The sequence below is a fragment of the Pleurodeles waltl genome, chromosome 6, assembly GCF_031143425.1.
Source record: "Pleurodeles waltl isolate 20211129_DDA chromosome 6, aPleWal1.hap1.20221129, whole genome shotgun sequence".
NCBI classification, from domain to species: Eukaryota; Metazoa; Chordata; class Amphibia; order Caudata; family Salamandridae; genus Pleurodeles; species Pleurodeles waltl.
This window is the reverse complement of record NC_090445.1, coordinates 1,406,686,830-1,406,700,795: the sequence shown is the minus strand read 5'-3', so window position 1 is coordinate 1,406,700,795 and position 13,966 is coordinate 1,406,686,830. Positions and strand designations below refer to the sequence as shown.

The 13,966-nt window shown below is 40.6% G+C and overlaps 1 protein-coding gene across 1 annotated transcript in view; it reads left to right on the top strand.

The window, feature by feature from the left end:
• Positions 1–13,966, top strand: part of LOC138300897 (protein-arginine deiminase type-3-like) — a 385,604-nt gene that overhangs the window by 272,859 nt on the left and 98,779 nt on the right. The window contains exons 8-9 of the mRNA XM_069240756.1: positions 1,921–2,024; positions 4,048–4,159. Coding sequence (XP_069096857.1) covers positions 1,921–2,024; positions 4,048–4,159 — 216 coding nt within the window. The remainder of the gene's footprint in view (positions 1–1,920; positions 2,025–4,047; positions 4,160–13,966) is intronic.

The following is a 13,966-nucleotide window of genomic DNA, read 5'->3' as shown; positions in this document are numbered from 1 at the left end:
CTCCAACTTCAAATTCTTAAATCTACTCTTGCTTTCTTATGGCATAACAAACATTAAAAGATTGATAGAAACACAATATTTTGGGAGGAAGCCATTAACAAAATTAAAGACCTTGGCTCCAAAGACAACATGACATTGCTTGCATCAGTACATAACTCCCCATAATCTTTCCAATATGGACTTTTACAAATTTCTAAACATCAAGGTTGTGTTAAGGAAACTAGGTTCAGACCCTATACCAGAGCTCCCAATTTTGCTAGATAAGGTTACAATCTCCGGCCATGTTGCCTCAAAACTTTATGCACTTCACTCACCCTCAACACCACACCTTACTCATAACACCATTTCTATATGGAACAGTGAACATACCATTTCAGTCCTCACTGTCCTCAGCAAACAACGGGAGAAAATATGATAATCTCCTTTCATAGCAGGATTCCAACTGTGATTACTCAGTGCACAACGTGGATTCTACCCAACTCCCTGTGGATCACAAGTAAACTTAACAAATGAGGGCTTATAGATTCACACGTTTGTGGGAGTTGTAAGACAACTACGTGGAACCTAACACGTTTTTAAATGCATAGCTGTGTTTTCGCTTTAGAACCAGATTCAAAACCAGATTGAGAATGTCTTCAATATTCAGTTAAGTATTGCAAGGCATTTTAACTCCTATAGTTCTTCCTTTATTAGCAGCAAAAGACCTCCTGCTTATTGATCTCATGCTTGCGTTTGGTACAAAACCTTTTTTTCCTTATGAAAAAGTGCTGCTACTATTTTCTTTGCTAGAGGTGCAGACAATACATTCTTTGATAAATCTCACAAGCTCTCCTCCTCAAGGAAACTTTGAACTCCCTGTATGTATACCTACAAAAACACACACCACCATAATCAATCCACAGACTCAAGAGAATGCATGGACAGCTTTTCCTGTGCACCATGACCTTACAGAAACTGTCAGGACCAGATCTCTTTCTTATAATCTCTATTGTGTCCTCTCCCAATCTCCTTTTATCCCCTGCTATGCTGTCATGTTCTCTTCTTATTTCATTTCTAATTAGAAAATAGTTCTTCAGTTTTATATCTGGAAATAAGTATATGACCAATTATACTATTATTATATATATCATTTAACATTATAGCAGATCCATCTTTTAGTTTTATGTTCAATACTCTGTATCCAATTCCTTAAGTCTGATCACAACATATATAATTTCTCTTTATGTGGATCTACTATGCAGATGCATATGTGTTCCATTGTCATCCACAAACTTTTTTAAATTGAAAAAAAAAAAAGGTACGTGAATCCATGGACCCATTTCAGGTATTGACAGTTTCCTATAATCATAGATTAAAATTTTTGTAATGACATAGGATTTGGTACTCTTATCAATGGGTTCAAGACCATAGGAAATTAAGACAAGCTAAATGAAAGGGGATCATTTTAGTTTGTGAACTGGTAAGTGAGTAAAAAAGCACGCTTTCGTACAACAGAGTCTCTAAGCTGAAGAACATGGAATTAGATGTAATTGAAAATATTTGCTTTGAAATTTTTTTGCATAGGCAATTGAAATAACCAATCTGCACTGGCTCTCAGAATGCATACCCTAGACAAACAACTGCTAAGCCCACAACACAGGAGGTAACATTACTGGAAATCCTGTTAACTTTTTGGGATCACAGTGAATATTCTGGATGGAATATTGGGGTTCCACTAAGAAATGTCGAATTAGCATGTGAATCCATAATTCCTGGTCTGATTGCCCCGGGCAAATTTCTTTCCTTGCAGCAATGCCCCTCCCTTGGTGCTTGACAGTTGTTTATATCACAGTTTTTCTCCCTCTCATTAAATGCAATAAAATATACTTTGTGTCAATAATGTCCAAGAATCCACATTCACCTATTGGCTTACCTCTTCAGAATGTGCCAGATGTCCCATTATGTACAAGAACCATAGTCTTCCGAATGACTCCATGGATAATGACCCCAAACATCTTGAAGCCACTGGAAGTGTTTGTCTGCAGGTAAATATACCATGTTTTTGGCTCATTTTTTTGGATGGCCAGCAAATAAAAGTGAAGGATCAAAATACTTGATTGCTCTGAACCACTGGCAATTACTCTAGAAGCACTTCATTCCATCGTTTAATTAATCTCTATTATTTAACATGGATACCAACTATATGTTAATCTGCATTGGTCCTACTCCAGAGGCAATGTCCCATCTCAAAGACAACATATTTTGTCCTTGAAGGACATCAGTATAGCCTGTATCATAGTGAGCTTGATTTAGACATATAGATTTACCCACACTGCTTATTGTTACTCACCAAAAAGTGATTGATCGATTTGCTTCAATTAATCTTAACTACTGTTAATTGGCCTCTCTGCTGCCCCTTCCATTATATTTTAGCCCATTTTATCCTACAGAAGTGGGCCAACCTTTTTCTAATCGGACATGGCCCATTTGTCAAAAAAAGTCTGGCTGATCCTGTCTTAAGTAGCACAGTGAGCAATGGACCCATAGTAATTACTAGTGTTTGAGGTAAATTCAAGCATCCCATCCAACATTTTAGTCCATGTCAGTGTGTATTGATTGGTCCTAGCCATAAAGCCTGAATCTCATTGTGCTCTAACACACAAAACGCACCTCACTGATGAGGCCCTATAAAGTTGAAAGGTGATCAGGGTTCCTTGTGCGTCCATGCAAAGGGGAGTGGCCTGTTATTTTGGGCTGAAATTGGATCTGGAGAAGCTTGATTTGCATATGACTGATTCCTTTTTGTACTTTAGTTATACAATGAGCAAAAAGCACTGACGCAGAGTTAAGAACAATTGAAAATTCAACAATTTAATCTATTCATGTAAACTCCTTTCCTCTCATTAAGTGGCTTCTAATAGCTTTATGGTTTGAAAGATGAAGAACATCAATGGGTTAGTGCATAGGTTACAATTTAACACAGTTTATCTAGGATAAAGTTTTTTGGCTGCAAGAGTATTCCATGGTTATCAAACCTATGTATTTTTTCCCATTGGACAAATATTTCTGTTCTTATGGGATTATGTACCCTGATATCGCTGTTGAAATATTGATCTGCTTATAATATAAACTCCCCAAATATTGTCACGGTAAGTATAGATTTACTATTGTGAATTCCACTGTGATAATATTTTTAGAGCCTGTACTATGGTCAGGGTATATCTGCAGGTAAGCCATGAAATTGTGGATCAGCATTTACATAGGTAGAATAGACCTCTCTCCCTAGTTCTCTCAAGGCAACAAGAAAACACAATTGTCTATAATTTGCTAAGGAAAGTTAACCTGTTTTGTCTACAGTTCAAGAACTGAAATACACCTCAATAAAATCTGTTAGGTGGAATAAGTGTCTTGGTTTGCACACTGATACTAAGGCCTAACGAATACAGTTCTGTAATAATGTTGATTAGTGATCTTTCTAGGGACTGCAGGTGAAAGGAAACCCTTCCTATTAGGTGTTTACAAGTGGAATACCTTTGGCAACAGTTTTTGAGTAGAATATACCCCTCTCTTATGAAGTGATACATGGGTCTGTGCCTCTGAATTAACATTTGTTTCACTGTTCAGAAGCTGGGCTATCTCCACAATTTGTGAGCTGCCTCGTGGATAAAACAAAGCCATCCCTCTGGACAATCCTGTTCGTAAAACTGACACCCATTCTCTGTGACCAGCCAGTAAATCAGAACCTGTCCCAGAGATGTAATATTCTCAGTCCTTGTGATTTGTTGCTAAGTGAAATGGTAAATCTTTTAAAGTGGACACACTGGAGATAAATTGACTTTATAATCTGTTCTGTAGGTGTTCTGATGATATGTTAGCCTGTGGGAAAACTACTTCTTTCCTTTTCATGGTGAAAGAATCCACCTGGTGTAATATAATCTGTTGGTCTTTCTCCATCCAACAGTCACCTTTGAACATACTTTCTTGTATGTTGACAATTCTTTGCTCATTTGCTGATTTGTTTGCTGGACCAGATTCGTCTTTTCTAACTTGTTCTATTCACTCAAACAGTGTGGATGATAACAACATTTTTGTAAAGCAATTCAAGGAACTGGTGAAGATTGCAAATTGCAAACTGAGGATCTGTTCAGCAGCGGATAATCGTGGAGATCGCTGGATGCAGGTAATTATCTGACATAACTTGACAGTTTATGAGTTTTCAGGTGTTATTCCACCAACTGAAGTCTTAGCTTTACTACCTTAAGTAGTTATAGTTAGTATTCCTATATGGGGTACTCGAAGGAAGGCAACACACAGAGGACTATACTGCAAACCAGATTTAAATGCCTGGTTAAGGCCAACTTATTTGACGTCAGCGTAAATGCAATTATTCAATGATTGGTTGTGAGGTGGAGGTACAATGGATGTTATTCATTGGTAAATAGTATAGAATCAGCGTATTAGAAAAACATATGTCCCTGGGTGATTCAAAGGGAAGAAAGTTGATGGAGTCGTGATCATGTTCTATGAAATCACTTCGAACATGAGGGGAAAGGGCAGAATATATTAAGTACACACAGTAAAGATGGAGTGGCTCAACCTGTTGTTTTTGAGGTGTAGTCTGAGAATATTGAATCTAAAATATCCATGGGACATAACATCGTTACAACAATATTGAGGGGCAAAAGATTGAAGCTTTTGTTTCCATAAATTTTGTATTCCTAATTCCACCCACATACATACATATAAATCCTCAAGGTATTTAAGAATAGTAAATCCTTACCTCCCACTGTGCTCTAACTTTTCAATATCTTGTCCATTTATATTGCTGAAACAGTATTCTGTTTCATCAATATTTGGAATTCGATCTTCTCAGTCCCAGTCATGATTTGATACAGAGCTGAAGAACAAGTTCCAGAAGTCTTGTGAATTCAAACCCTATCGGCAATACCTGGATCAGGAGCTCACACCATACTTGGGTGTTGTTAATGTGCAGCTGTGGTCTTGTGCAGTGTGCTACAAGAAAAGACCTACCATTGGAATGTAGAAAGCACTCGCTTTGACAACATCTATCGAGTGTGTTTAAATCCTATTTTATTCAGTCAAGGGTATCATTAAACTCTTGGCACCACGCCTGCAAGTGATGGTAGAGCATGGTGTCTTCAGTAGAACTCCAGGACTTCCTGATTTACAACTTATCTGCCATCTCCTCCTCCTTCTGCAGTTAAAAGTGCGTGGGGTGCTTATTATTCATTTGATTAAATAACTTTGCAAAAACAAATGATTCAATGTTCAATTAATGTACAATGCATACTTCCTTAAATAAAACATACTATTTTTTAATAAGCTACAGATACATTTGAAATACACAATGCTTCAATATCTTCTTGAAAGCTAACAAAGGGTGGGGTAGTTTAATATTGGGATGACAACCTATTTGCAGCCAGCTAATGTTTTTTGTTTTGTTTGGTTTCTTAAACTTGGGGACGATGTCGACTTGTTTCAGGACTAAGACACACTAACTTACAGGCCATCCATGGCTGCATCACGAGGTACTGTGTTCAGGGGTGCCAGTCATATTTGTGAAGTCCAGCATTCAAGACCTGATCCTCTGTCCAGAAGCCTGTCTGAGGAACTAGTGGTTTAATTTTAGTATATGAAATTGCTAGTAAGGAGATTTAGCAGTAATGTGTTTGTTGAGGCTCATTAGTTGGCACTTGGTTAAACCGGGGATATTGCTGATGTTGCTAGTGTAGTTGATGCACATTCAGAGGCGAGTTCCTGTAGCTAGGTGCGCACAGGAATGTAACAACACCTGATTGTTAGGAATAGAATCTGTGTGTCCAGTGAGAAGATTGTCACCAGGTAGGAAAACGTTGTCACATGACTACAGAGGCATGTTTATGGCTTCTTTAAAAAAACGTTTATACATAAGAATATTATTTTCCCTACTTTCTTGCTCAGTCAAACAGAAATGAACAAAATGGAAATCACATTACCTTTGTCTACTATTGCTGAACTTATCAAACACAAGACACCATTCAATAGATGTGAAATAAGATAAGTCTTATCGTCCACTATATAAAGTGATGTCATAACTTTTGGCATCACTCATAAAATTGCATTTCCAAAGAGTGCACTACATTAGATGAACTACTCATTGTACGCTCCACTTCTGCCTTTTGTTTCCCTGCTGTTCCATCTCCTCTCAGCCCTCCATTGTCATTCGATGACACCCTTTTCCTCCAATACCTTCTTATTTCTTTTGAGATCTCCTCTCATCTGGTTCCTTTTCCTTCTATTGCTTCTTCTTTTAACCTTCTATCTTTTCCAAATAGAATGTCTGGGTCTTGTTTTTTGTACCTTGATTACATCTTCCTCACAGGTCCGTTACAGCCCCACTTTACATGATACATCTCCTGTTCTGCACCAGGGGTCTCCGATCTTTTCTCCCAAAAATAGCTACTTATGTTTGAAGCGAATCAGCCCGAACTACTAATATTATTATTGTTTTAATAGTAACTACACCTCACAAGATTGCATTAGGGGCAACCATGTGTAAGATTACTACCAGTCACTTCAGCATACTGCCCTGTATTCTTCTGGGGGACTATTCTCTCCCAAGGCACCACCACCATCTTTAAGTAATGGTCCTGTCTTCTCAGGCACTGCTTCAAACTCCTTATCCTCATAGTGCTGCTCTATCTTTCTCCTCAGGGTGCCATCTTCCCTTTTACTCCTGTGGGTAATAGTCTTCTCAAGCGCTGCTGTGCCATTATATTTTCAAGGTAGTCTTTTCCCCTTGATGTGCTTAAGATCCTTTCTCTTGACTGTACAACTCTCTTGCCCTCTATGTGTTGTCCTTTATGTTTTTGTCCTCTACTTTTGGTAACACGTTTTCATCCTTCAAGGGAATGAAATGCTTCACTTTGGTCGACAGACCTTTTGACCCAGAAAAAGTGTGTTGAACCATACACAGATTTTTTCATTAACACTACCCAAACAGTTTAAACACCATGACCAATGTGGCCACAGAAGGAGACTCCAATCAATACAACGTTTCAAAGCTTTATTTTATAATCTCAAAGCTAATGTCATGAAAACTGTGTGCAAAATCATATTATAAAGTTAAATCACCGCCGTTGGCTACCCAAAACAGCTAAACAAATGTAATCTAATTAGCATCAACATAATTAAGCAATCAGGAAGAATAATACATATCATTAAGGAGATAATCTGTAACACAAAAACATTTCTCAAACCAGATTTCATCAACATTAGTCAAGCTCAATTAAACAAAATATGCAAATTTGGGTTGGGCATAGGTTGTCCCTACAGCTAACCAAATCCAGACATGCATGTGTAGGGACAGGCTAACACATGCAGGCAAAATACAAAATAAGGCAAACATAATTTGGAAAAATATGCCTCAGGCTCTAGATTATTAATTAGAAAAATAAAGAGTGAGAGCATGCTAGTTTCTAGTCTAGAAAAAGGAAAACATGTCAAGCGAAATGACAATCAGCAGGGAGATATACCTCCCCTAGGGTCAGCATTCAAGCATACTTCATTAGCAAAGCATCAGATCAGCAACAAAGTCCATTAGAAGCACCATCAGAAAAGTGCAGAACACAAGCTGCACTGAGAACAGCAGGGTCAAGAGCCAAGGAAATAACTTGACAGAGTGAGCGCAAAGAAAACAGCAATTCTTTCTGAAACTTACCAAGTCCATCCTTATATTACAGAACAAAAACGTCTCTGATTTGACATTTCACTGGTTTCACATCACGTGAAAGAGACATCATCCAATCTAAATTCAATAAAATGTCTGGTTGCAACAATTCAGTATTTTCTCAGGTTTGATCTGTACTTGTCTACTCTTTCTATATGAATCCAAACAGTTTGGTAACAATATATTTTTGCTTGAAACAATCCAGTTTCTTCCCAGGGTGGTGTGCAAAGGACTTGTCTCAGTCCCATGTAAATTTGCGTTAGTTGAAACAATGTTTTCATGTTATGTCCACAGGTATAAATGTTCTTGAACCAGGGTCATTCAACTGCAAGTTTGTATAATTGAACAAAAGAGCCTACTACTACTTGCAAAGCATTTCAGGAGAAAACCTAGAGGAAAATTTCATGTTAGAGAGAAAAATGATTAATCACTTTATATGACTGCAAATACGAATTCTGCAGGCCTAGTTATGCTAACACAAGAACTAAAATGTATTAATATATTTGTTAATAAAACAAACATAATATGCAAACTTCTAAATTTAGCAGTAATACTATATCATCAGAATAAGTAAAACATTTCATTATGAATTGCAAACGTGTTTTAAGGCATCACGTTAAACATGACAGAGAAGTGCATTAATTTTTATGTGCGTTTCTATTTAAACTCATTAATCACATATTAAACATTACAAAAATCAAAATTCGTTTACATACTGTCAGTTAATCTAGTGTCTAAAATATTCTTTGAAATTATATAAATCTTGTAAGCACATTGTTAAATCTGGTATAAGCAATAGTGACCACCACAAATGAAAAAATGAGCACTTTTAAAATATGTGTCAATGCAGCTTTTCTACGTTAAGCTGCCACTAAAAGCATTCCTAAAATTAAAATCCTGTCAGGACGCAGCTGTCCCTCAGGGTGCTGCGATCTATCTGCTTGATGCCTCTTCCTATAAACACCCTCAGGGCAGTGGCGTAACAAGCCCTCGCAGTCTCTGTGGTGCTGATGGGGGCCCAACCTCCAAGGGCCCCCCTCAACACAGTACACTGGCCTGAGACCTCTTGAGTGGTTCTGGAGAGAGGGGCCCCTCCATGTACTGTAAAATGGGGTCCCCTCAGGGTTTGTTACACCACTTCCTCAGGGGGCTGCTTTCTCCCTAACTCTATGGTTTTGCTGCCTCTCGGGCTGCAGTTGCCTCCCTGTAGGGTGACCAGCCGTCCTGGATTTGACAGTGACAGTCCAGATTTTTCACCAGCTGTCCCGGCAGATTTTGGGAAATTTAGCTCATGTCCTGGTTTTTAGAGAGGGTCATCTGAAAATGGCGGGAGGCTATTTTTTTTTGTTTTGTTTTCTAAAGCAGAAATAGTGTTCAGGTGTTATCAGAAAGCAATTTAATTGACAGACATTACACTGACATAAAAAATTGCATTTTATTTATGTTCTTAGTGCCTCTTCTGTAATTCTACGCTGAGGAGCGCTGTCATTCTGTATGCTCGGTTGAAGTAAAATAGTAGTCCTATTTCTATTTTTGTGAAATGTCCCACTTTTTTGTCTTTAAAATTCTGATCACCCTACCTCCCTGTGAAATCTGTCAACTTGAAACCCTTAAGCGCAGCTCTCTTACAGCGCTTCCCCCTCCCAGCCACACATCTCACTCATGGTGCTTTCTATCAGAATGCTTTGTACCCATTTCTCTCTCTCTCTCTCTCTCTCTCTTCCACTCCCCCCCAGGTTCTGACCTATTCCACTGCAAACCCTCTTGGGGTGCTATTCCGTCTCTCACTTTAGAGTACTGCAGTCTCTTATTTTACTGCTGCCTTTCTCTGGTGTTGCCCTCACTCGGGGTGGGACCCTCCTTCTGCTTCCATTCATGATACAGTACTGAATCCCACCTCATTGTGTTCGGCCATTTCTCAGTGGTGTTCCCTGCCTGTGTAAACCATATCAGGGGGCTGTTCTTTGCCTGTGACAGCCTTCAGCCGTATTCTGTCACTCGAGATAGTACTCATTCAGAGTGCTGCTGTTTATTTGGGCTATTAGATGGGTGCTATTTCCTTCCTGGAACCTCTGTTGGGGCACTGCTCTAACTTCAGAAAGCTGCTCTCTGCCAGGATGCTGCTCTCAGTTATAGTACTGTGTTGCCTCTTAGTATATTGTCCCCTTTATCCAGTGCTTAATTTGTAAAACCATTAGTGCCGGGGCACAAAGTCTGGCTAAGAAGCCCATAACTGGGGCTACGAATATCAGATGTGCCGATATGATTCTCTTTAGGTTGTGAGACACCAAAACTGTTAAGAGAGTGCATGCGTACATCTCTGCAACTCAGCTCACTTTTGCCTTTCTGGCACTTTATTATTATTAATGTTTTCTTAAAGCTCGCTGCTACCCGCAATGGGTTTCCCGGTGCTAGGCGTTCACAAATATTGTTTCTTAAAGAGTGATAGGATAACTTATTCTTACAACTACTTCCCAGAGGTTTCTTACATGCTTGAGAAACGACGCCCAAGCAGGAGGAAGTCAGGATGCTACACCCCTCCTCAACTTAACCCCTTCGCTGCCAGGCCTTTTCCCCCTTCAGGTGCCAGGCCTTTTTGTGGCTATTTGGGGCAGTTCGCACTTAGGCCCTCATAACGTTTTGTCCACATAAGCCACCCACACCGAATTTGCGTCCTTTATGCGACAATTTCGTTTTTGTTTCAAATAAATGGGAAAAAGGGAGGCAGAAGAAGGCTTGTGGTTTTTTCCCTGAAAATGGCGTCAAGAAAGGGTTTGTGGCGCTAAAATCACCATCTTCCCAGTTTTCAGGGACTGGCAGACTTGAATCAGAAAACCACATTTTTAAACACAATTTTGGCATTTTACGGGGACATACCCAATTTTTACTATTTTTTTGTGCATTCAGCCTCCTTCCAGTTAGTGGCACCAGTGCTGGGTCCTGGAAAGCTAAACATTTCTGAAAAATAGATAACATTCTGAATTCAGCAAGGGGTTATTTATGTAGATCCTACAAGGTTTTCCTAGAGAAAATAACAGCTGAAGCTAAAAAATATTGAAATAGAGGTGAAAAAAACAGCCATTTTTCTCCACGTTTTACTATGACTCTTCTGTTTGCTGGAATATATAGGGCTTGTAGGTTCATCAAGAACCCTAGGTACCCAGAGCAAATAAAGAAGATGCTCCTTGCCATGGGTTTTCATTCTATACCGGGTATATAGCAAATCATTTGCTGAAATATAAAGAGTGGAAAATAGGTATCACAAAAACCTTTTTATTTCCAAAATGGACACAAGATAAGGTGTTGAGAAGTAGTGGTTATTTGCACATCTCTGAATTCCGGGGTGCCCATACTAGCATGTGAATTACAGGGCATTTCTCAAATAGTCGTCTTTTTTTACACGCTGACTTACATTTGGAAGGAACAAAATGAAGAAAAAGACAAGGGGCAATAACACTTGTTCTGCTATTCTGTGTTCCCTCACTTTCCTCAAAAAATGGTGCCTCACTTGCGTGGGTAGGCCTAATGCTTGTGACAGGAAACGCAACATGGACACATCACATTTTTACATTGAAAACTGACGTGTTTTTTGGAAAGTGCCTAGCTGTGGATTTTGATCTCTAGCTCAGCCGGCACGTAGGAAAACCTACCAAACCTGTGCATTTTTTAACAATAGACACCCAGGGGAATCCAGGATGGGGTGACTTGTGGGGCTCTCACCAGGTTCTGTTACCCAGAATCCTTTGCAAACCTCAAAAGTTGGCAAAACAACACTTTTTCCTCACATTTTGGTGACAAAGTTCTGGAATCTGAGAGGAGCCACAAATTTCCTTCCACGCAGCGTTCCCCCAAGTCTCTTAATAAAAACGGTACCTCACGTGTGCCCGTGACAGGAAATGCCCTAAGAACCACAATGTGGACACATCACATTTTCCCAAAGAAAACAGAGCTGTTTTTTGCAAAGTGCCAAGCTGTGCATTTTGGCCTCTAGCTCAGCCGACACCCAGGCTAAACAATCAAACCTGTGCATTTTTGAAAACTGGACACCTAGGGGAATCTAGGATGGGGTGACTTGTCGGGCTCTCACCAGGTTCTGCTACCCAGAATCCTTTGCAAAGCCCATAATTTGGCCAAACAAATAATTTTCCTCACATTTCGTTGACAAAATGTTCTGGAACCTGAGAGGAGCCACAAATTTCTTCCACCCAGCGGTCCTCCAAGCCTCACAATATAAATGGTACCTCACTTGTGTGGGTAGGCCTAGTGCCTGCGAAAGGAAATGACCCAAAACACTATGTGAACACATCAAAATTACCAAATACAAAACAACCTGTTTTTTGCGGGGGGCACTTGCGTTTTTGGTCCTGGGCTCAGCAGCCACATAGGGAAACCTACCAAACCCAAGCACTTCTGAAAACTAGACACCCAAGGGAATCCAGGGAGGTGAGACTTGCGTGGATCCCCCAGTGTTTTCTTAGCTGGAATCCTCAGCAAACCTTAAATTTAGCTGGAAAATCACATTTTCCCCACATTTCTGTGTGGGATCACTGCACCGGGACAAATTTCCTACCACCCAGCGTTCCCTTCAGTCTGATGGTAAAAAGGATACCTCACTTGTGTAGGTGGGCCAACTGCCTGTGATAGGAAAGAGCCAAAAACATGTCAAAACTGAGGGAGAACCAAAGCGGGTCCAAAAGAGCAGTTTGGAAAAAAAAACATTTTTAGGCTGACAAGTGGGGCAGAATTTTTATCGGTATAGATGCAACAATGCTGGATGGTAGGAATTTCGTGGATTCCTGCAGATTCCGAAAGGTTCCATCACAAAAATGTGGGAAAAATGTGTGATTTCCAGCAAAGTTAGAGGCTTGCAGGGCATTGTGGGTAAGAAAATGGTGTGGGTGCATGTGAAGCACACCACCCTGGACTCACCCAGATGTTTAGTTTTAAGATGTGGCTAGGTCTTGAGGATTTTTCTACATGGCAGCGTCACAAAGTCCAAAAAGTGCAGCCCTCACCATTCCAAGTAGGACGATTTTGAGAGTTAGACAAGCTCTCATGGCCCAAATGTAAAACCAAAATCCTAAATAATCAATGTCCTATTGCTTGCCGAGGAATAAGATGTTTTAGTGTGCGGGGAAGAACTGAAAGCCTGTTATCCCCTTCAGTTGTGTTGGTGCATAACCATGCTGATACTGGTTGGTAGCCACCAACCCACAATTTCTTTTTTTTTTATTCCCTGGCATATAGTAGGCTTTCTGCCCTCTCGCCCCCCACCCACAGGTAGTGAATCGGACGTAAATACCCCATCTGCCCACCAGTGGGCAGAACAACTTTGGCTCAAATTTTTGGGGTGGGGGTATGGGCATACCACCACCCTCTTTAAAAAAAAAAAAAAAAATACAAATCTTCCCTGGTTTTTGGGGGGCAGACAGGCCTTCCAAAAATAGGCCGATGTGCCCCCAAGGGGGGCAGATATGGCCAACAGTGATGTGCCCCCATGGAGATCGACCCTTGCCCAAGGGGCTGCTCCCCCAAACAAAACACACACACACACACCAGTCCTGAGTGTCTAAGTGGGTTCTACCTCCCCGGGGACAGATCAGCCTAATAGAAATAGGCCAATCTGCCCCCAAAGGGAGCAGAAATGGCCTAAAACTAATTTCCCCCGCAGAGGAGTGACCCCTGCCTAAGGGGCGCTCCCCTCATGTGAAACAGACGGGAAAAAAATATCTGTTGTCTAGTGGTTTCTTCCCCCCTTGGGGGCAGATTGACCTAATAAAAATAGGCTCATCTGCCCCCAAGGGGGGCAGAAATGGCCTAAATTTAATTTTGCCCCGGGGGAGCGACCCTTGCCTGAGGGGGTCGGCCCCCACATATAAGAAAAAAAGAAACAAAAAAAATGATCCCTGGTGTCTAGCATTTTCTGCCCCCCTAAAAATAAATTCCCCCCCTTGGGAATGGCCCTTGCCCAAGAGGACGCTCCCCTTATGCACAACATAAACAAATAAACAAATTCCTTGGTGTCTAGTGGCATTTCTGCAGCCCGATCGCATCGTGATTGGGCAGCAGAAATGCTGAGAGAGACATGAAAGGAGAGGAAAGGCCTTTCCTCTCCTTTCATTCCTCTCATGCTCCCTCCACGTGATCGGAGGAGAAATGCTTTTGCATTTCTCCTCTGATCAGCTTCCATCGCGGAGGGGTAGGCCTCAGAGGTCAGCACGCTGATGTCAGCAGACACCACGGGGGGTCAGGGGTGGA